The following is a 25,061-nucleotide window of genomic DNA, read 5'->3' as shown; positions in this document are numbered from 1 at the left end:
GCTGATGACCTGAATGTACTGAATGACCAGTTAATCACACTGACAGGTTTTCTTACCTGATGGGACAGTCATAGGACTAATTATTGTGGAAAAAGTAGCTCTGGGAGCATGAGGAATGATTTTCACACATGTAATAGACACCAGATTGTGGCCTGTAATCAACGCTAAAGGGGACTAAATGAATGTTTGAGTGTGCAACATTTTTTTGACCAAAAGAATCACCAAGCAGTACTGTATAAAGCACGTAAAACAGATGCTAATGTAACTTCAATTTGTTCTTTATACAGACAAATGGAGTGATGCTCACCAAGTTCAGGTAAAACATTAAAGTCTTTGCTTTTATTTAGGTTGACTACAGTCAGGAAAAGCAGACAGAATCACAGCATAATGCACAGATCGAATCTTTCACAGAAAACATTACGAACTGGTAAATGTGTTATCGATTAACAGAAAGCATTGCGCGAAATCACAAATATGCACGACCATGTCTCTTTTTTTTTTTCTGTCATTACACAGTTGTTAAAAGGTAGTGTAGTAATTCTTGGGAGAGCTATGGAACTAGAAGGTTGGTATCTTCGCTGGACCTCTAGGAAAAAAACGTACGATACTTTAGAATCAAACTTGGTGTTTATTAACCGTTGCCATGACAATGACTGTTGGGAATAGAAAGAGATTTCCTCCGGTAATGCCATTATGAGATGAGACAATTTCACAGCATCCACAGAGAAACAACAACTGTCCATGTTTGATTGATCACAGCAATAACATTAGAACAAAACGATTTCTTGGCAGTTATAACGTCACGGTGGCGTCCTCAGTCTGGAAAGTTATCAGCTGTAAGTTTTGGCTGCTGCCAGACGTTATTACTATTTTCGTTCTTTTTCTTTTTTTTTTTTAAATACCCAGGTTTCACTGTTTCTAGAGATCTGGGCAGACAACTTTAAGAGTTTGTGAATGCTACAGTAGTCTCAGCGTCGTGTTTTCAGCACTGTAGTAGATTAATTCGCCACCCCGTGGATGCTCTAATGCCTTCTGTGGTGCTGCTGAACGGAGTCCGCGTTATAAGGCAATCAGGCTTGCTTCATTAGTCGAATGCTTCTTTCTAGCATGGAGTGTCAAGATATATAAGCCCCCAACGACATGGCAGGAGCAAATTAGCCACGTGTTAGACCATATGTCCCGACATTTGTTCGGGATAAACAGGTTTTATTTTTTCTCCCAGTTTTTAAGATCAAAACGCCAGTTCAGAGACGACGACGCATAGATTCATCAACAGTGCTACAGGTTCTATTTATAAGTTGCAGCCAATGACTTGTAACGTCCCTGAGCGAAAACTCCTTAAACATCCACGTAATTGTCTTTATGACTTAAGGTTGTTTTTGTTTTTTTTACCCTCCAGTCTTGGAAATTTTTACGGAATGTACAAGACAGAACTCGTTCGCGTGAGCAGAGTTGTCGAAATGTAAACATCAGACGTAAACAAAATGGCAGTGGTGTAAAGCACAGTTGTACAAAATGGCTTCTTTGCTAGCTACTATAAAAATCTTCTACAAGAGGCCAAGGACAAGGCGTGAACCAGATGAGTTGACGTTCACTTGAATAAGCACCTTTCGAGCTTCCAGGTTTCATACTATCTAAAAAAAACATTTTTTTTTTTTAATTGTCATGTCAAGACAATCCATAGTGGACATCTGCGTATGGACATAACAAGCAGAAGAAAGTGCAACAGCACCCATCTGTTTTGGCAGCTTTAGCGTAATCAGTGATGGTGTAGTAGGTGAGTTTACATCTTCTCTGTGTGTGTGTGTGTGTGTTTGTGTGTGTGTGTTTATCTGTTTAATGATTTTTAATTAAAGGTAGTAGACTAGTTTGTCCCTTTTAACCTCCTACCCAAGTGAACTCCTTCAACTATCATTCTCACCAGTTGCTCATTACTTTCATAGTTTCCGATATACAAGAGTCAAAAATTACCCGCACATGGTTGTATTCCAACTTCTACAGCCAAAGTGCGGACATTTTTTGACTCACCCTTAGAATTGTACTATACACTCACAATCCTATATAACAGAACAGAATCTGCTCTAGACTCAACTACAGTAGGTGCATAGCTCCTTTTTTTATATAAAGTTGTCATATAAAGTGTTCTAATACAACAAAATGGATTGAAATGAATTGAAAAGATATGAATATTATTCCTCGTTTTTACCCATATGTGACATGGTGGGACAGTCAACAACAGGTACAATTGTACTTCTTTTGTTTTCCCATGTTGATGTGAAATAAGTTTCACAGCACACAGTATGAACACTTAATAATCATAAAATCTTCATAGATTGTGAGTTTACATAATGTAGGTACACAGTGTATAGAAAGTGTGGTTTTAAGATTTCACAGGCTTTCTGGAGAAAGTTTGCGGTTGACTAGTGAGTGTGTGTAAAAATTGGGTCAGTAAGTAAAAAAAAAAAAAAAAAAAAACTAGACTGAACATCGAGCCCTCTAATATGGCTGAGCTTTAATTAAAATGGGTTTGAATAGGGTTTTGCCATGACCCGTGACATTAAGCTACATGTGGCGTTTGACATGATGTGTCCTGTGTGTATCGGCCTTGAGTGTTAAACATACTCACACAAAGAAAAACGTGAAAAGACTCAAACAATATTTCAATATTTCAATATATAGTGCATTGAAATATTGCTACTTGGGCTGCAGACTGTGCATATGGATAAACAGTATGAAACTGGAAGCCAAAACATGGCTCAGAAAATGCTACAACGTCTATTAGTTTATTATCTTTAAAACAGATGTTAAAGAAACCCCGCCCCCTTTAAATCAAACTCAGACACAGTGATACTAACGCTACCGAGTACCACTATGACGATCGGCCATCTTGGACCAGGTGTGCATTTAAACAGGCGTGGTCCTGCGGTTAATGCCGTCTTTTGTGGCGCCTTTGGGGAAGCAGTTGTGAACTTGCAGAAAGCTGGGTGGTTCTGGGTAGGGCCCGAGCGCTCCTCCTGACCTCAGTTGGTGCTCTCGGCCAAGAGTGTACATGGAGATCTCGCCTAGAGGCAGCGCGGATGCCATCATCTTTCGCCCGACAGGCGAGTTGTCTCGAGACGGCTCGGTGGAATGGGAGCTGGAGCGAGAGCGCCGCCTGCGCTGCCGGTAGCTTGGGATTCGCATGTACGGCGAGGAAGATGACACACCGGTTTTCAGGAAGTTGCGCCGCTTTACGTGCACTTCCTTGTTTCTCTCAATGTAGATGTTGACAGCGAGCACGCCGATGGCTTCGGCCACGATGAACGACAACGCGCCAGAGTAGAAGGACCAGCCGTAGCTGTACTGGTTCTTCTTGTCTTCGCCTTTTTTGTCGCTGGGGTCCCCGGTGTTGCTCGAGATGTACACGATGATGCCTATGATGTTGCTCAGACCTGGTAAAAGACCGAACATATTTCGTTTAAAAAAAAGTTTTGATTACAGCATTCATCAAAGGTTACAACATAAAATCTTCTGCAGCAGAGTTTCTTTGTGCTCTGTCATTATTGCACTTATTTAAAAGTTGTTGTTTTTTGTCACAGCAAACATCATACAGGATAAAGCTGGCTTTAATGACATTAGTGCTGTTGGCTGCACTGCCATGAACCCGCCACACAGCCAAGTTTACCTGCAGCCACAAACAAGATGCCGGCACTAAGGAGGATGTTGTTCCTGCCGTTGTAAACTCGTCCCACAGCCACACACACTCCTCCCAGAAGCAGCAGGATAGTGCTCAGGATGGGGAAAAGACTGGATGCTCGTACAATCCCTACACAAACGCAAACAATCGGGTTAGATTCTCCACAACCGCACTGCTTCTCTTCAAACCTGAACTCCATACTGTATGGTTCCGCTATGTAAATTCATTTCACGGCAAACAGACCTCTGATATTTATTTGTGCTGGAGCTTTTCTGGTCATTCTGCAGTTAACTTTAAGATAACTTTAAAAACATTAAAAGAGATTTGGGGAAAAAAAAAGTGTGTTTGACAATTAAAACCATTAATATAGATCACTTAAATGCTAGTGAAGTTCATCAAAAATCGACAACAGAAAACAGATATGATTCATATTAAAATTAAGAGAACCATGAACCATTTGGACATAAGGAAATCACTTCTTAATCAGACTAATTAGAAACAAATGATTGCTAGGGAACATTAAGATTGGACTTTGGAGCAATAGAAGTAGGTCATGTGTTCTGATAAGTTCAGATCGACCCTCTTCCAGAGCAATGAGTGTGTCAGGGTCAGAAGGGTGGAGATGAACCCATCATGTACTGTATAGTGTCCACTGATCAAACCTCTGGAGGCAGTGGTATGATCTGGGGTTGCTTCAATAATACAGGTTTTAATACAAATCTTACCCCTAGGAAATATTATACAAAGCTAAAACTGGCAAGAAAATTGGGCATTAATGTTTTAATGTGAAGTGTATATTGTTTCCTGTTTTCTCTTACAGGAAAAAAAAAAGTTAATATATTGTAAAATATAATGCAATATATTAAATAATACATTTCCATATATAGGAAACTATTATATGAATGGACCATGTATGGGTATATATATATATATATATATATATATATATATATATAGCAATGAAGACAAAAACCCTAACCCTAACCTTATGCATGTTAAATATAAACACACTTTTATTTTGTCGGTGTGCTCTCATTAATGCCTATTAAGTCCATTTTGTTTGAACTACATTAACTTACTGTATAAGCATATTGTAAAATTATATATATATATATTTTTTTTTTTTTTAAATCAAATTGAATATATTATAAAGTATATTGTTGAATATAAAATTACACACTCACATATACATATCTTTTTTTCTGTTAATTATTAGTTAGTTTTATTTAGTGTAGCAACTAGGAATATTTTCAATTAAACAGTAGATCAGAATACTAAATCATTTAATATATTGACAGTTAATATACAGTGGAACCTCGGATTACGAGTAACACGGTTTACGAGTGTTCCGCAAGACGACCAACAAATTTTAATAATTTTTTACTTGAAAAATGAGCATTGTCTTAGTTTACGAGCACCGAGTATCATGTTTCATGCATGCGCTTCTTGTTTTAACACCGAACGTCACTTCATCACAAGTAAGCCAACGTTTTTTTTCTCCCTTGCAGCGGAATTGTAGGTAATCGTCTCTCCTGCTGGGTGAATAGGTTTATTTTTACTTTATATTGTGTATTAATTATATGTATGTATTTATTTTTTTGGGCTGTAGAAAGAATTATTAAAGTTTCTATTATTTCCTATGGGAAAATTTAATTTGGAATACGAGTCCGCTTCCTGAACGAATTAAGCTCGTAATCCAAGGTTCCACTGTATAGGGAAATATATTTTCTTTGCGTAAAGGAATATATAGTTTAAAATTCATATTACAAAACTTTTGTCCGCTGCTAAGCACTAATACTTTCTTGACTGTATGATGTTTCTAGCAAGAAGGGAACTGGAAACTGAAAACTAACTGAAAGGTTTAGGTTCAAACCATTAACCATTAGTCTCATAAAATAAAATAATCTATCCCATTGTGTTATGAAATCTATACTGCATGTCCAATACAATCAAAAATGAAGTGCAAATTTGCTTAGACTTTTTTTTTTTACACACACCGTCAATTTATAAAACAAAAAAACAAATTAATATAATGTTATCGTGACCTGGCCAATGGATTTGTGTTGTTGTTTTTTAATTTTTTTCATTCGTGCCTCATGCCTCCTATGAAACAAGGCTCACTCATTGATATTTGGCCCTGAAAGGGACATGCTACATAGGGAAAGAAGGGCAGACTCACGCAGGATGTACTCAGAGCTGTCTGTGTCGTAGTCATTATCCTCAGGGAAGTGATTGATCCGGTAACAGCTTCCTTTGTTGATTCCTGTGAGTCAGATACAGCAGCAATCAGATGCGGTCGTTGTGATTCAGCGGTGATGTGTAAAATACCCGATAGTCACCCTAGCACCACCCCCTCCACTTCAATACACCAACACACGTCAATACAGTTTTATGGTTCGGCCAGATTCATGGATTTAATTAAAATCACTGCAATTCTACTTTGTTACATTACATTACTACTAGTGCTGTCAATCAATTAAAAAGTTTAATGTAGTTAACCGCAGTCATAATCAAGATTAATCACAATTTAAAAATATTCAGATTTACTCATATTATGTGTCTAAAAATATAGGAAGGCATTAGGATCAAACTTGGTCTTATGATTAATTTGCGTTCAAAACATAGTAATGCGTTAAAAACTTTTAGATTAATCACATAGGTTAAAACTTTGATAATGACATCACTGGTTACTACATTGCTGAATGTCAGCCTTGTTTAAGGGGCTTGCTAGGGGTGTGACGTCCATGAGGAGCAGTTCAACAGTTCAACCACTCCAGCACTCCTTCTCCTCTTGTTCTTTCTGTTCTTAGTGAACTTTTTGTGAACAATTTGTGAAAACGACTTGTGTGCGCAAGAAAGCATTGCTCCATTCAATTTCCACAGACACGACATGACATGACCCTGTTTCACCACCTATGCAAAAATGGAATATTTTGATTAACACTATGAATGAAAACCCATTTCCTTGCTACCTGCTTTGATGATTATGTGCATATCAAACCAGATAACACTCTGCTCCTTCCTGTACAACCACAATCCAGCTTGGGCAGCTGTGTCGCATTGGGAACATTTGAAATTTGAAACATTTGACAAATGAGTCACTGTCGGTTTTCTGGGGAGCGGATTTCACCGATAATGGCCCCCGGTAGTAATGTCGTAACGTGAAATCAGTGTGTGCGCATAACATGTGTTTGTGCATATGTGTGCATACTGTAGACATAATGACTTTATTCAGGCAGCACACTGTGACAGTAAAACCTCAGGCATAATGCTGAGCTCAGCCCAACCCTTCAGAATGTGCTTAATGGAGCTGTCATGTTCTGATCTAAAGTTGCTTAACATTTTAAATCATGCTTTGGCCTTTTTAGCTCCATTATATGTTTTGTATAATGCATGCAAGTCCATTTAATGTTTCAATTTACTTAACTTAACATTCAATGCTGTGTATGTGGTGGGCTTGACATTACAGGAATGACAGTTTTTTTTGGTGACATATTGAGAAAAAAAAACATTATTTTAACATTAAAATATAATTAACATTATTAGTGTTAGAATAATGCAGCGTCTTAAAGTCTAAGACATTGTTCCAAAATCTCCAGCAGGTGTACACCTGGTGTGAGTTCTAGTCAGTGTAAAGGCTGTAGGAAATCGCAAAGTGATCCCTCGTGCCCTGTGAGTGGAGGACCAGGCACGCTGAAAGAGACTTACATTCGAAATGTTTGGTACATTTGCGGCCATTTTTGACATTGGTGACGTTTCCATAACAAGACGTTTTTAGGAAGGAGTCTCCAGTATCAGAGCTTCATAATAATCAGAGGAGTCTTTTTTTTTTACAACAAATTCTCCTGGAAAAACAGTTTTGTGGTCTCTTGGGAACATGGCAAGTTGTGTTTGTAAAAACCAGAGATGCTGAAAATTTTTTTTTTTATATGAAACACTCCATATTTCAGATAAAGCTATTGTGAAAATTACACTTAATTAGGCTGTTAATTAGGTTTTATGCACAGGTGAGATCATACAAAACCAAAATCATGCTCTCTGTTACTTCAGCCATTGTATTTAACAACTTTTGAATCAATGTGGACCTGAGGTGTGAGTACAGATCAAGTCAAGCTTTCCAGAAGATAGTGCTGATACTGCTCTATGAATGAGTCTGGATCTTGCATACTTGTGTGTGTACAGTATGTTGGATTTTGTGTGTATGTTTTTATGAGCATTCGTGTGTTTAAGTGTCTGAGTTGGTGAATAACAACTCTGAAACTTGAACTCAACTTCACCTGTGTGCATGGAGATTGCATGTTTTTCCTGTGCTTGGTGGGTTTCCATTGGTGTCCTTCCACAATCTGAAGAAAAGCGGTTTAGGCTGACTGGCATGTCCAAATTGCCCATACTGTACCGATCTGGTGGCACCATTGTGATGATTAAAGTGTACTGTACCCTGCCTTGTGTCCTCCACAATATAAAGAGGATAAGTGGGATAGACATTGGATAGCTAGATAGAGTCTTAGTGTCTCTGTAGAGATTTCGCACCAAAGCGCAATTTTCCAGTCTCAAATCTCAGTATATATAAAAAGATAATGTTTATGTCTAGCAATCAGCACATAATAGTTGAAAGCTTGTCAATTCTCTCTCATACCATCAGACTTTATTAAATCCGGCTTTCATGCTGATAACTCAGGTAAAGGTGGGATGGCATTCATCTGTCTCCCTGATAATATCCTGGACTGACGCTGAATCTGACGCTCTGCTGTTATTAAAGGAAACCCACAGACTCTCTTTCTCCACACTTTAAAAATAGATAGCAATAATAGCGTGTTGTCAAGGAATTTTTTTATTGCACACCAAATCCGCCCTTACAACCGCGACATTTCATCTGACGTTAGCCGTTTAGATGTTTCCCTCCAGTTTCAAACTGCTGAAATTTTGTTAAAGGAAAATGTGAATGGATCTGTGAATGAACAACTAGAGATAGGAGAAAAAAATCTATTCAGTTCTGAATCACGATTCTTTTGTGTCATGATTCACGTATCATCATTCACATTCACTTCAAAATCATTTTTTTTACATATACACTTTGATATTTACATTATCTTGCAAAAATAGTCATAGCCCTTAAACTTTTCCCCATTATGTCACCACAAACGTATATGCATTTTATTGCACATAAATGAAGTGAAAGGAAAATGATAAATGGCTTTCAAAATTTCTTTACAAATAAAAATCTGAAAAGTGTGGCGTGCATTTGTATTCAGCCCCCTTTACTCTGATACCCCTAACTAAAATCCAGTGGGACCACATTGCCTTCGGAAGTCACTGAATTAGTAAATAGCCCTACTCACCTGTGAAGTATAAATACAGCTGTTCTGTGAAGCCGTTAGAGGATTGTTAGAGAACATTAGTGACCAAACAGCATTATGAAGCTCAAGGACAAGTTTGAAGCAGGTTAGATTGTAAAAATAAATAAATATCCCAAGCTTTGAAGATCTCAGGGGACACTGTTCAATTCATTATGAGAAAGTAGAAAGAGTATGGCACAACTGCAAACCTATCAGGACATGGCCGTCCATCTACACTGACAAGGAAAGAAGCAGCTAAGAGGCCCACAGCAACTGTGGAAGCTGCACATCACTTTGAACATTCCATCGGCACCGTGAAACATGGTGGTGGCAGCATCATGCTTTTCTTCAGCAAGTACAGGGAAACCGTACTTGCTGAAGAAAAGAGTTGACAGGATGATGGATTGAGCCAAATACAAGGCAATCTTAGAAGAAAACCTGTTAAGAGTCTGTAAAAGACTTGAGAATGGGGTCGGAGGCTCACCTTTCAGCAGAACAACAAAAAGCAAAAGCTTATCGTCAGTTTGCATGTCTGGTCATGCAATTCAATATTTATATATAAGGACTCTGTCACACTCCGATGAAGACCATAAAGTTGCCAACGCATCCTAATAATATCGAAGAACAAAGTGTGAACAGGGTCGAAATGGAAAAATATGTTTTTATCAAGTTCATGTTACTTCTCAGCCCCATTCTTGTCAGGTCCTCAATGCGTCTCTCATGTTGTCCTTAATTTCCTATCATGCACTTGATCACATGCTCACCACCAGCACTGAGACTGAACTGCGTTATAACTGCATCAAATCACCAAGATGGTGTCTGGATCCAGCATTTATATTAAGTTCTCTGAACCTGACACAGATGTGCTTATAACCTGCCGCATGCGCGTCATAAACATGGTAAGCACTGGAAAACGTAATATGAACTTAATGTGGACCTACCATGGTCACAGCACAAGCTTGAGCAAGGTTGTTGTGAGAACTGATGTAGCAACAACACAGTGACATCCCAATGAGAGCTCAGTCCGAATGCCATCCAATCTTTCACGCCTGTGCCAGGCTTGTAAATGTCATATGAAGTCCCTATGAGGTGTTAATTGCACCATTGATTGGTCAATGCCATCGTTAATATATCCTAGTTTTGCAAGTTCTTCCTGCATCGTCCTTCGGTGCTCTCACCAGGGTTTTTTTTTTTTTTTAAAGCACAGTAGTTCCACATCAAGGGATCACTTATCAGTTTCTACTTTATTCCTGCAAAGGTGTCCTAGGTGTCCTAGAGCACGAGAGGGGATACACCCTGGACAAGGACCAATGCAATGCAGGGCACACACACAACCACACACTCATTCACACACTCATTCACACACTATGGGCAATTTGGGAACGCCAATTAGCCAAATCTGCATATTTTTGGACTGTGGGAGAAAACTGGAGTCCCCGGAGGAAACCCACCAAGAACAGGAAAGAACATGCAAACTTCATGCACAAAAAGGCAGAAATTGAACCTGGCCAGGTATCGAACCCAAACCCTGGAGGTGCAAGGCAACAGTGCTAACCACGAAGCCACCATAATGTGGCATGCAGTTATAGGGAAGTAATACTTTTATATAATTTACTAAGTTTATTGAATTCAATTTGCAAATTAAATTGCCTATATGTGTGTTTGTGTACCATACCACAAAACAGTACAATAGGAAAAGAGTAGCAAAGTCAATTAGTTAAATGTATTAAATTATTTGTAAGCACAGCCTCAGCTCAATTTAAATGTATCTAGATGAATTATTAATTAAAACTCATGCAGGTGTGAAAGCCAGTATCGCCCTTTCCACCAGTTTGCCTCGGTGAACCACACGACTGCCGGATTCTAATAATTCATTCATGGAGTCTCAAGGAGCGATGCTGATGCTCCTTTATCGGCTTTATGCATGTTTGGAAACACGAGCAACGAAGCAGCACAGCGAATGCCATTAGAAAGCAGTGAGTCATTAGAGTTTCGTTAGAGCAAGCACACAGTCCTACTGCCGTCTCAGTTAGAAAGTACCACAGTCAATTCTATAGCAACCCCCTGTCTACACTCTAGGGGAGTTTCCATAGCAATCAGAGACCTGTGGTTGCTGGGCAACAGCATTAACTACTGAATGGGGGGGGGGGATGTTCTTATGTCTCTGACAGTTCAGGTATACAGTATTTACACTAATAGTAATTATTATTATTATTATTATTATTATTAACATTTAGGTTTAGGCATTTGGCAGATGCTCCTATCCAAACCGACTTACAGTACAAAGATGTTTAAATTCTACCATTGGATAGATCCTTACACTGGGTTCCTAGCTTACTAACTTTTTTGGGGGGGGATTAACCCAAGTACTAAAAAAACAGATATGTCATCATTTAATGATTATTATTATTATTATTATCATCATTTGAATAAAAGTCTAGGCACGATGGTGTAGTGGTTAGCACTGTCGCCGTGCACCTCTAGGGTCCGGGTTCGATTCCCAGACAGGCTTGATTCCCGTCTCTGTGTGCATGGAGTTTGCATGTTCTCCCTGTGCTTGGTGGGTTTCCTCCAGGTACTCCGGTTTCCTCCCACAGGCCAAAGATATGCAGGTTAGGTTAATTGGTGTCCAAATTGCCCGTAGGGTGTGAATAGGTCTGTGAGTGCGTGTATGTGTGTGTGCCCTGTGATGGATTGGCACCCTGTCCTTTCTGGGATAGGCTCCAGGCCCCCCACGACCCTGCATACAGGATAAAGCGGTATAGAAGATGAGAGAGTAAGTAAAAGTCCATAACTCAATAAAAGGTCAATAAAACTGCTCTGTTTCCATATGGACATATTGTTCATCCCCTTTTGCTCAGCGTTCAGTGAAGAGGGACCATAATACAAAAACAACATTGTTCCAAAAATATCATGTATTTAAAAATCTCCAAACAATAATCCATATGTTCAATTTGTAAAAATGTATATCTTCATTATAATATTCTGTAAACTGTACATCTTGAACATTTTAAATATTGTAAAAAGTTCATTTTCTTTTGTGATTTAATTTAAAAAGCAAAACTCATATTTATTACATGAAATATGAAGTATTTCAGTATTTTAATTTAGATTATTATGGCTTTTAGATCATGAAAATCAAAAATTAAGTATGTCAAATATTTTACCTTAAATCAGTTCTAAAAGCATTTACAGCACAAAAATTCTGAAAGATTATTTGCATTTATGTGCCCCATCCTTAGTGAGGACTCCATCAATGTGGTGTGGTGTGGCATGGCATTGTGTTCAGCCTGTAGTGCTGCTAGGGCATGGTTGAAGACCATGTTGCTTTGATAGCAGCCTTTGTCTCATCTGCATTTTTAGGTTTGGTATTTAATCTCTATGGGGTTCAGGTCAGGTGAGTTGGCTAGCCAAGCAAGCACAGTAATATCATGGTCAGCACACCAGTTAGTGGTAGCTTTGGCACTGTGCGCAGGTGCTACGTCCTGTTGAGAAGGAAATCGGCATCTCCATAAAGCTTGTCAGTAGTGATGTAAAATCTCCTGGTAGACACTTCAGTGAATTTCTCTCCTGAGCCCAGACAGGCTGCTGCTGATGTTGTTTCTGGTTCAGGAATGGCTTGACTCGAGGAGTGCAGTAATTGTAACCTAATATACAGATTTCCTGAGGACATCTGTGTATGGTGGCTCTTGATGCACTGATTCCAGTCTCACTCCGATTCTTGTGAAGCTCTCCCAAACTCTGGAATTGGCTTTGCTTGATCCTTGACTTCTAATGGCGCCGATCATTCAGTCAACTTTCATGAATATGCTTTGAGACAGCATTGCACTTCTGTGCCTTACCCTCAGGTGTCGATTAACATCATCTGGACAACTACTCAGCAGTCAGCAGTCCTCCCCATGCTCGTACTGAACTAGTCCCAGAGATGCATCGTATTTATACTGTATGAATAGTAATTTACTCAAACTTGAAAATAAATATTCTAGTATTTTTGATTTTCATGAGCCTTAAACTGTAAAAATTTAAATGGAAACAAAAAAGGCTTGAAATATTTCACATTACTTTTAATGAATCAAGAGTACGAGAGTTACTTTTTGAATTGCATCAAAAAAGAAAATGTAGTTTTCACATTTTTCTAGAAACACTGTATATAAGCACATTTCGAGTAGAGTTATAGCATTTCAAAATCTAATCTTTTTTTTTTTTAATCCCCTTCCAAAAACAAAAGATTATTTGATTCCATCTGTGCACACTTTGACCACCAATGTCTGATTACGAGAGCTATGAACCATGGGTAGACTATTGATTTGATTTTATACATTTTTGAGCATTGTGATTTTCAATTTGATTTGATTCGACAACACTAATGTTTATTGCCTAATTTGTCTCAAACAGCTAGAATTCTTTACAGGTTATAAAGTAATAAAAAAAAACTACTAAAAGTAATCAATAAGCATTGAAAGGCTGTGTAGGTTGGATTGTTGATTGTATAAATTTTATGTTTTCTACAAAGTGATAACCGTATTTTTTTTTTCTTTTTTTCGGTTAATCTCGCCAGTGGCTAAAAAAGCAATAAAAGTGTGAGTATGTGCAGAAGATGCAAGTGGTTGGTTTATTTACTGCAAAAGATATGGTATGCTTGAAGGAACTTACCAATTTTCGATTAGCATAGTTTCGAAAATTGGTAATTGGTATGTAACCATGGTTACAAGGTTACACTTGTAACCTTGTAACCTACAGGAAATGTTTAAATGTGTGAATCGATTCTGAATCAAAAATAAACCCAACGATTTAATCAATGCAATTAATCAACAAAAGATTCAATCAAATAAACAATTAATTTGCACAGATATTTTGTTTACAAAATAAATCAATTAGGCGTCTATTCATCTCTGTTTTAAATGCTATTTATGGTTTCTGAAAATGTGTCAAAGTACAGTATGCTTTAGGCTGAAGTACCTCATTCTGATTATTCACTTATTAATTTTTACATTTTTGGTAGTTTGCCGGAATTCACACACACACACTGACTTCTGAGCCACCACACATATCTGATCAGTGGTGCTCCTGTGGTATTCCACTGAAGTCAAACATGCTGACAAATTGGGCGCAGTTTAGAGATCACCTAACTACAGTAAATAATTTGTGTATCTACAAAGTGACTGGACCAATGAGTGTAAACGCCAGAGCTTTGTTTACAGATATACATAAGACATGAAAGAATTTTACTTTATAATTGGGGGATTGTGTAATATTTAAACAAAAGTTCTCTAAATTTACAGATAAACCTAGATGACCCAGAGTAAATATCCATGGGTTGCTCTGGCCAACAGAGCAGACTCAAAGCTTCAGAAAGTAAAAGAAAGAAAATAAATGTGAAAGAACATTTTATCTGTTACTGTTGAAAACATTTTTCAGGGAAAACCATGGAGGTCTTTGACAGGTTTGAGAAACTTATAAGATTTACTTTATATTTCTGCTTATTCCACTTTAGAAAATCAGCTAAATTCCAGGTTCCAGGATTTAATCCCAAATAATAGCTATGGGGGTACAATCATTAGTTCAACACACCATATTGCGCATGTTCAGAGGTTAGTGAGGGATTTGGGATTCAGCTGTTCACCACGTGTAGAATGTAGATTTGGGATTCATCACACGTATAATGCATCGCGTCCAATTAGGTTCCTTGGGCGTGTATAATCTGAGTTAAGGCTAAATGTTTAGAATTTAGCCATTTCATACAAACTTTCATATTTCTTCTGATTGTGTAAAGCTGCTTTGCGACAATGACAATTGAATTAAAAGCGCTATACAAATAAAATTCAATTGAATTAAATTAAAATTGGTTGTACAGGTTAAGCCGTGACTTTGGGACAAAAAGTATTATGTAGCTGACGAAACCCATTTGTAAAATTACTCTGTGGCCCAGAATGCACGTTGCTGTTGTTTACCCGGCCCTTACTGTTAGTCATTTTTACAGACACCCTTTTACAGTTTTTCACATCACCCCTTGCTGAGGCTGTTAATACTGCAACCTAGTGCTCATAAGATGTTATTACAAAGAAGGTAGGACAGAGGCTGCACTTGTGACCATTCTCTATGAGTTGGACTTATGAGATGGACTCCTTGCTAATGCTAACACTGGTTAGCCTGCTAAGTTTTTCCTTGTCATTGTTGAATTTTGGCTTGTTCAGTAGAGATCAGACTTCTTTAGACTGAAGAAGCTACTGGGATGAAGCTACTGTCTACTGGAGCTCATGTCTATTGGATTAAATATATTTATAGGCATTTAGTTGAATTTACACGATTCATAATCAAAAGTTATTAAAGTCTTCATTTCACTGAGTTTGCTTGATTTAAAATAAAATATGATCATGTAAAAGCAAACAAGTGTTTGAGCTAAGTGAATAATAAGGTCCATCTGTGTGTAGAGCTGGTGCTACCATGGTCCCTGGTTCAACACTGCTCTGGGGGTACTGTCTTTAGGTTTCCAGGTTCTCTGGGTTCCTTTGGTTTTCCCCTAAAAATGCAAGCAGGTTGCGTAGTTGTGTGTGTGTGTGTGTGTGTGTGTGTGGTGCCATGTGACTGTGTCCCATCCAGGGTGCGTTACTGATATTGCATCTGTCGATCAGGATAACATGACTACTGAACAGATGCATGCATGACTGAAGGAATGAATGATGTGTTTGGTTCCTTGAATTCTGGAGGTATAAATGTAGATTTGCGAGAGGAACGTGTTCTTCATCTAGACAAAACCTTATTATGTTAAAGATGGGGAATTATTGCAACCTGGAATTTTAAACCAGTATAAATGCCCAGTTCAGCTCACTCACTCATCGTCTATACTGCTTTATGGAGGCCTGAGGCCCAGGAGACTTAGTGCACGAGGTGGGGTACACCCTGAACGGGGTGCCAATCAATCGCACACACTCATTCACACAACGGGCAATTTAGCCTTATCTGCATGCCTTTGGACTGTGAGAGGAAATTGGAGTACTCGGAGAAAACCCACCAAGCACTGGGAGAAAATGCAAACTCCATGCATACATACCCTGATTTAGGAATCGAACCCAGACCCTGGAGGTGCAAGCTGACAGTCCTACGCATTATAACAATTTGCTGCCCCAGTTGAGTTCAAGTGCTTTAAAAAAAAAAAAAAATCAATGCATTTTTTGTTTTACCTTCAATGCAGCAGATCCTCCAGAGGCCAGAGTGTGTCAGGTCTCCTTTGGTCTTTTTGGGCTGCAGCAGGTTATCCGCTTCGTCCGCGCTGCTGTTGGTGGCGTTACACACGTAGGCGCGCGAGTACAGCCAGTAGTCAGTGCCGATGGCCACCGTCATGAGGCTGAAGGCAGCGAACGCGCCGAGAGCCGCGAGGAGAGTCTGAGCGCCGCGGTCACAGCGAGCCATGGCCGCGCGGACTCATGCTCATCCGGCACGCGCTGGCATCAACGTTCGCGCGCGACGCACGTGCCGAGAGCGCGTATCCTAATCCAGAGATAACCGTTGAAGTTAAAAACGTAAAAAAATTTTTTTGTTTGTTTGTTTAAAAATCTTAATATAACTGGGATTGAAAGCCTGAGCGACGCGTCGCCAAGCGCGCAATGGACATCAGCACAACGCACGGGCGCACGTGCGGATCCGGTAATGCGCGTTCATCCCAGTACAAAGCGTTGGAGCGTTAAGTGGAAGCAAACTTCACACCGAGGAACGGCACCGGCGCTCTTTCCCGCGCTCACGCGCCCCGTTAGTTTCCACCCCCTCTCCGTTTGGGAACTGCGCGCGCGCTCGGGTAGCAACACAGCCTTAGTGAGTCACTTTGATGATTCGACTCTCAACACACTCCTTTAACACACTCCTTCAGCACACTCCTTCAACACACTCGTTCAGTCTCACTGCATGACTCCAGTATCACAAGATGATAGACGTGTTGGGTTCGTTCTCTTTTTCTCCTTACTATTTTTTTTTTATATATAAGACTAATCCTTTTTATTTATTGTGATGATCAATGCCTTTTCCAGCCTGATGGAGCACCTTCCCATAAGGCAAAACATGATAACTAAGTGCTCAGGGAACAAAAACAACAAAATTTTGGGACCATGGCCTGGAAACTTCCCAGAACTCAATCCCACTGAGAACAGAATAATCATTTAACCAACGACTAAAGACTTATCTTAGATATTTGGGTTAATCCCCCCCCCACCAAAAAAAACAAAAACAAAAAACACCCTTCCCAACTGATGGCACTTAGTTAGTAACCTAGTAAAAAGATAAAATGATGGAAAAGAGCACTTTTTTAAGTCGCTCTGGAGCCTAAATGCAAATATCTATTTCATTATTTATTTCTATGCAATCAGCAAATAATCATACAAGCAATGCATAGAGGTCAGTTAGGCAAATAATCATTCTTTACAATCACGATGAGGCAAAATGCATATACATATACAGTACATATACCTTCTACCTGTTACTGTGACCATACCGAACTGTTATCTCTCATTTTCTTTGCTTCACTCTTAGCTTTTGTTTCTCTCTTTCTCTCTCGTTCAAGCTGCACATGGCACACCTGAGCTCCCAGAGATCTAGACCCCCTCTGCCCTCTGGACCTGTCTGACTTATGATATGGCAGGGGTAGTTAAGTGGTTAAGGTGTTGGACTACTGATTAGACAGTCCCAGGTTCAAACCCCAGGACCACTAAGTGGCCAATTTTGGGCCCTTGAGCAAGGCCTTAACTACTCAGATGTAAAATAAGTTTTAAAATGTAAGTAACTCTGGATAAGTATGTCTGCCAAATGTAGTAAATGTAATAGGTAAAAGCACTACATAAATAAAATTTGAGTTGAATTGAAAAGCATTTCAGAATGTACAACACACCAAACACTGAAGGAGACGTCCTACAACAGCAGAACAAATCTAGTTTCAATCCTGACATCCAAGAACAGGAATCAGAAGTGGTTCAGTGGGTACAGACATTCTAGTTTGGACGGTTTTTGATTCTATAGTCAGAGGAATAAAATTTATATTATTACTATATTTTTTTGCTAATCTTTATAGAAGTATTTATAGGTGTTTCCATATACAGTGACTGGGTACAATTCTGGGATTTAAGCATGGTTTAATGATTACTCCTGACTGTCTACTTACGCTTGCGAGAGCGATGTTATTTACTTCACCTCTCAGTGTTTTTCACATGATTACATGACAAGATGTTATTAAATTATTAAATGCAAGTATGCGTTCATCTTTTTATTGAATGTATTTAAATAAGTATACTTGTGCATTGATTTTCCAGTGACCCACATAAAATTTACTTATAAAGCTGTATGACATAGACAATCTAAAATAGGGATAAAAATATATGAGTCAGCTTGTCCAAAACTTTTAATTCCTTCTTTTACATGAATCTATTCTCCTAATTGACTCAGTTAAGAGAGTCATTCAAAAAGGCCTGATTCTTTTGTGAATCTCATGTCAAGTTACTGTACCAGACTTTTTGTTTCATGAGTCAAATGTTTTAGACATTTCCACATTTCAGACCAATGTTAAGCAATAAAGCACGGAAAGACAGATATCACAGGACTGCTTGCTGTGGTTGAAGCAATAGTCTACAAAAATCTGATCTCTCGCTGCCTGACTTCTGATGCTATTGTTTTTTCAGATTGCACACAAAGACATCAATTGACCTCTATTAGGAAGCAAGAATGAGTTAAAAATGTATTGGCTCAGAAAATAAACAGATCTTTTAACCTTTTAACCTTGTCCTGGTCCTGTTTGATCTGGCCTACTTATAAGAATAATTCAGACAAAAATACATAAAAAATCTCCCTTAATATAAATGCATTAATTTTTAGTGATCATTTGTTGGACTGGTATTATTAGGTTTATTAGTTGTGAAAAGGCCAGGGAAAACTTATTTGTGTGTAGCAGCTGGACTTTGGAATGCATTTTTGCATGAAATGAAGGTTGTAGAATTTGGCCCCAATTGTTTAAATTGTACTTATGTTCCAGGTGACAAACTTCATGGTCGGTGTGAAGAGCAAAAAAAATTTATAATGACCTGTTGTAGCACACAGTGATACCTCGGCATACGAACACATTTTTGCGTTAAGAACTGAAATTTGCAAATCGGCATGCAAAGCATTTCCGCCATATGAACGACCGAACCGAGCCTAACTGAATGCTGGATAAATGATGTTTGCATTAGTGGAAAGTGAGTTTACATATTTTGTTGTGTGTTTCTTTTTTATTTTATTTTGTGCAAGATTTAGTGAAGACATACTGTAGCACCATGGGTAACAAAAATTTTAGTAAGGCCAGTAGCTAAAAAAAAGAGATCACATTTCAGTCCAGTTATTACGAGAAATAAAAAAATTAAGGGTTACGTTAGGTTTAATGTCTATTTATTTCATATTTTATTTTTCATATTTTATTATATGCAAAAATGCAAAATACCTTTAAAGAAATATAGTATATAAATTAAATTTTTTAAATTCATTTTAAATTTAGAAATTATTCGTTAGTAAACAGGGCAGATGCAAGAGTAGTGAAAAAAACTGCCTGAGATGACTTGAGGAAGAAACCTTGAGAGAAAGAGAGAGAGAGAGAGTATGCTCAATGTCACATAATAGATAAGGACAGTGCACAAGTTCAAGCAGGGATGATGCAATTAAAAGTCAGATGTCCTTGAACAGGGATATATTTAAATAAGACTAAGTTTAAGAGTAAATAATGTTTAAAAAAAATTTGTGTGTCCATACCTGTGCATGATGTCTCAGTTTCATCATTGATACTAAAATGCTTGTTTTTTTTCACTTGATCATATTAAACTTGAAACCATGTGTTATTACTATTGCAATTTAAACAGTAGCCTCATTTCCATTGCAGTGTGAACTCTGCTGAATGAGGGCGAGGCGGTTAGTGTCTTCAGAATTCTAATTATCATCCCCTTCCAGCTCCTCTCTCCAGCTGAGATCACCCCATAGCGAAGGCTAGTTTGGATATCTCTATAACAGTACTCTAAATTACACCAGACCTGTATGTAGTAGGTCTGAACGTTACTGCACATATGTAAGGTTATTTTTTTCTTATTTCCATTTGGGAGCTTCTCTGTTTTTGTACCCCTATCAGGTCCCTTCTCGGGTCGGGGGAGAGTAATCGGGCCAGACAGGAAGAGACAGAGACCGCTGTGTCTGCGAACATTCTGAATTGCGTCCCTTTCACAGAGGCCCCCAGTTCCTGCCACTCTGGATTGCTTCCATGCCCCCGAGAGAAAAGCGCCCACGCAGACAAATAAGACAGCGCACACAGCTGAGATGCGGCGTTCCCTTTCTAACTTTCATGCCTGTGATGCGCATCAGCCTCATCTGTGATAATATCAGAGAAAATAATGGAAGCTTCAGGCCATGTGTGCTTTCCTCAAGTATGTACACCTATCTTATGTGGACAGTGATTTGAGCAATTACTGACAGCGCTCCACAGAGAGAATTCTGACACATTGTATTAGTCAGAAGCGCTCAGCATGTCTCAGGTCTCATCTGGGTCAGCAGAGGACATGTTAAGCAGAAGCAGGATTTATTATTTTGATTTTTTTAAAGGTGAAGTAGATCGGACAATCTGCATATAGATGGCACTGTGTGTGTATTTAGTTTTTCATTCTTCGATTGGGCTGTAAATTTACCGATATTGGGCAACGAGTAGGATTGAAACATGGTCCTGGGATCATTTGTTTGAACTCCTGACATTCCATCATTTATGAATTATTAGGATTTTTTTTTTTACAGTGGCATTAAAACAAGAAATATGGTATTCATGACCTATATATACTGTATATATAATAACCTATATGTATATAATAACCTAAATATATATATATATATATATATATATATATATATATATATATATATATATATATATATATATAGTCATATCATAACAGGTTAAATATAAAATATGAGATGTAATTAAATCATTGTTCTTTTTTCAGCTGCTTCCGTTAGGGGTCGCCACATCGGACCATTTGTCGCCATCTATCTCCTCCACATCTTCTTTAGTCACTCCAACTCCTCCCTCACCACATCCTTAAGCCTCTTGGACCTTCCTCTTTTCCTCCTGCCTGGCAGCTCCATCTTTAACATGCTCCTCCCGATATACTGTACCCCTTATCCCTCCTCTTCACATGTCTAAACCATCTTAATCTCGTCTCTCTAACCTTGTCCCAAACCATTCTACCTGCACCTACCTGACCTTCTAATATACTGACCACCCTGCCCATTCTTGTCACTTCCAAAGCAAATCACAGCATCTGGTTTTTATCAGTGTTATTAAATCATTATAATTGTTGGATATGATAAAAATTATTAGCAAAAAAAAAAACAAGCTTTATTGCATGTGCTACCCAGAAACATCACCATATTGGACAACACCATATTTTATGTCTTATGTTTTTTTGTTCTGATATGCCGTTGTCGTCGCACTGTCACTTTGTTGTTGCTCATTTTGCACATTTGCACGTGCACTTTATGTTGTTGTCTGTTGTCTGGGAAAAAGAAACCTGTAGATAGTCTTTTAGTTAGTTAGTTTTTTTTTTTTTTTTTTTTGTTAATTTAATTTATGTTGTAATTTATGTTAGGAATATCTGTCTTGTCTCTGCTAGCCAGCTAACTAGGCCTCCTAGCTAGCTAGTTTAGCTTCTTTGTTAATTTATGTTGTAAGTTTATGTTGCATGTAGCACCTTGGTCCTGGAGGAACGTTGTTTCGTTTCACTGTGTACTAACTGTATATGGTTGAAGTGACAATAAAGCCTACTTGAACTTGAACTTGAACTTGATGTCATGGGTTTATCACGTGACTTCAAGAGGATGTTCATTAGATGTTGACATCAAGGATAAAGCTGAATACGTAACTTTTCTGTACTGTACTGAACAGTGTCACATGTTGTATTTAGAAACAATACATTCATAAAGAACGAATGAAAGGGTCAGTGTCCTGAGGTTTTGGTCAATATGGCTCTATGATAATCCTGGGATTTAATCACACAACCTGTAGGGTGCACAGGAACCGCTGCTAACTAACTGCTTATAAACCACCTGCTGTAATACCTGCAAATGATTTTTAACCGCTAATACTAATTATGACCCAGTGCTTGCTTTGCCATCTATTCATACTCATTAAATAGAAATGTTATTCAATCATTTTCTCCCTTTCTTTTGTAACATTCCCATTAACTCATACTTCCTTTGTCTTGCCTGAGATAAGGTCTGCAGCTAGAGGTCACACATGTCCCAGGGGAATCGAATTGCATTTTTTTCCTACTGGAAATAGTAATAATTCTTCTACACTTTGAATTATTGCCATTCATGACATACAAGCGGATGCATTTAATATCATTATATTTATTTAATCTTATTAACAGTATGTTAATTTTTACATTGATGAGTAAAGAAAAATGTGAAATAAGTAATGGTATTAAAGCAGAAAAAGTGTTACCAAATCAAAAACACATCCCAATATCTTTTCTTTCTTTTTATACCATATCAATTTGCCTACTTACCAATTTTTTTTTTTACTTAAAGGGCAAATATAAATTTGACGTTTAACATTGTGGACTGCCAAGAAAAGCAAGTTACAGTAGTACTATAGCTCCTGTTATCACTTATGCTATAGCAGGAAAAACCAGGCCTTGTGTTAGAGGAGTACAGCCATTCAATCAGAAGTGAGAATTCAACATCTCTGTAGTGTACATTCCAATATAAAAATATGAACAGTTATCGAATCTAATGTCTCGTATCAGCTGGAGCTCTGGAGAGATCAGATGTAATAACTGTGTTTATTACTGAGCGTCAAACACAGTTTTAATTTCTCTTTTAATCGAATTTCATTTTGCTTTAATTTCTGCTCAGAAACAGCTGCATCAGACAGAAATATAGCCTCTGAGACAGATAATGAGAAGTCACATGAGGACAGACCGACTGAACAAATCTGTATTGAGATGCTGAAATGATGTCATCATGCTGTGGTAGTACAACACCAATAACGCCATGTAGAGATTTCCTTTCATCTGCACGCTCTGCTTGATTCGTAGCACAAACACATCTAGTTTCCCATTTCAGCTAATTATCACACCGAATCGAGGTGTGGGAACAGGAAGAACAAAAAAACCTGTGCGGAGTTCATGTCAGTTCAGGTTTAGGCAGAATGTTCAGTAGCATGTTAATTTAGATGTGAACTACTAAAAATACTTGAGATGTTCTCTGGCTCAAAAACAGATAGCAACATCATGTAGATATTTATTGATAATCATTTATAAATATTGATAAAATAAATTAAGTTTGTAAGTGTACATTCATTGTCTTTAGTGCTTATTCTGTATAGGGTCACAGGGGCTGGAGCCTCTCCCATGAGACTTTGGGCATGGGTGCATTCTGAACATTTCTGGACAATAGGCAATTTGGAAACGCAAATAAGCCTAAGTTGCGTGTCATTGGACTGTTGGAGGAAACACAACAAGCACTGGGGGAACATGCAAACTCAACGGACACAGACCCGAGGTGGGAATCAAACCCTCGACCCTGGAGGCGCTTGGCTCAGTGCCAACCACAATGCCTTCATTCCGCCTAGATGTACTTAATTCTATCTAAATAGTTTAACCTCAACATACAATTTTTTAACCATTATTAATTATTATAAATACATACAACGCAAATTCCGAAAAACTTTGAGAAGTTTGATTGTTAAATTTTATACTTTTATCCACAAATGAGCTCATTTCAAATTTGATGCCTGCTACTGTACAGCTCTCGAAAAAGTTGGGACAGCGTCAACAACGGGTTTAAAAGGCAAGAAATTTTGAAAACTTTTAGCTACCGTAGGAGAACATCTAGCATTAGGTTTGTAACATGATTAGATGAGCAGAGATTTATCAATCTGTGAAAAATGCATAAAAACATTGTGAAATACTTTAAAAACGATGTTGCTTAACGTCAAACTGCAAAGGCTTTGCAAATCTCATCTACAGGGGATAACATTATCGAAAGATGCAGAGAAACTCAAAAAATCTCTGTTCGTATGAGACGAAGCTGATGACTTTTTTGTTGGATGACACAATACAGTATATTGCTTTAAAAATAATACTGTAGAATTGACTAGGATTGATGCACACCGGTGGCCAAACATACTGTATGAAGACAGCACATGTAAGAAGTTCATACTGCTCTATATGTAGACTCACTGATTCACACACCATCTATACAGTAGCGCTTAATCATGAATACAGATCACGGGGTGTGGCCTGGAGCCAGGGGACTTATTACACATAATAAATAATAAATAGCAATAACATTTTATAAACAACTTTTTAAAAGATAATATTTTACTGTTAAGTGTTTGACCATGAAAAACTGCAAAATATACGCATTTATAGCCAAATCCTGTAAATCCAGTCTGAAATAACGGTACACAAATAAATGACTACAATTTTCGAACTATAGTAACCTTGGAGACCCCTTAAGGACTTGTTATGGAGTTCTGAGCTTTAAAGACTTTCTACAGAAGACCTGAGAGCTAGTGTTCATGATTAATGAGAGACCCTGCACTAGAATTGATCACAAAGTAAAACAAAACAATCCAAGTCAAACTGGTACACAGTTCATCTACAGTAACATTGTTTTTTCACCTTCTGTCTGACGGCAAACACGCACCGAACACACACGTCCTGTTAGGCCGAGGTTGGTCCCTGTGGTATTCATCATGGTGTTTATGTAAAAGGCCTGACTGATTCTTTACAATGTTATAATTATTAATATTAAATACATGTTCATTATTTTTTTCTGGAGAGCGCTTGGTAGAAGCGATGTAACAGACGTGTGTGAGGAAAACGGCCAGAAGGACGAATGCAAAAGACAGATGGAAGGTATTACAGTATCTTTCTAAAAAAAAAAAAAATACAAAAAAAAGTATAAAAAAGTTTTAATAACACAACTTGTCATATCAGGAAGACTTTGGAAATGTTTGTACAGAAGGTTATAGATTTCACACAAAAAATATCGCT

The 25,061-nt window shown here is 38.1% G+C and overlaps 1 protein-coding gene across 1 annotated transcript; it reads right to left on the bottom strand.

Annotated features, from left to right (window-relative positions):
- Nucleotides 1-2,495: 2,495 nt before the first annotated feature.
- On the bottom strand, nt 2,496-16,774 carry cacng4a (calcium channel, voltage-dependent, gamma subunit 4a). Its single transcript, XM_053498999.1, has 4 exons — nt 16,194-16,774; nt 5,856-5,939; nt 3,665-3,805; nt 2,496-3,431 (listed from the first exon to the last, which is right to left on the bottom strand). The coding sequence occupies exons 1-4, from the start codon at nt 16,420-16,422 to the stop codon at nt 2,905-2,907; spliced, it is 981 nt and encodes a 326-aa protein (XP_053354974.1). The 5' UTR covers nt 16,423-16,774; the 3' UTR covers nt 2,496-2,904.
- Nucleotides 16,775-25,061: the final 8,287 nt, after the last annotated feature.

Source organism: Clarias gariepinus, chromosome 6, assembly GCF_024256425.1.
Source record: "Clarias gariepinus isolate MV-2021 ecotype Netherlands chromosome 6, CGAR_prim_01v2, whole genome shotgun sequence".
Classification (NCBI taxonomy): domain Eukaryota; kingdom Metazoa; phylum Chordata; class Actinopteri; order Siluriformes; family Clariidae; genus Clarias; species Clarias gariepinus.
This window is presented reverse-complemented; position numbering and strand designations above follow the sequence as displayed.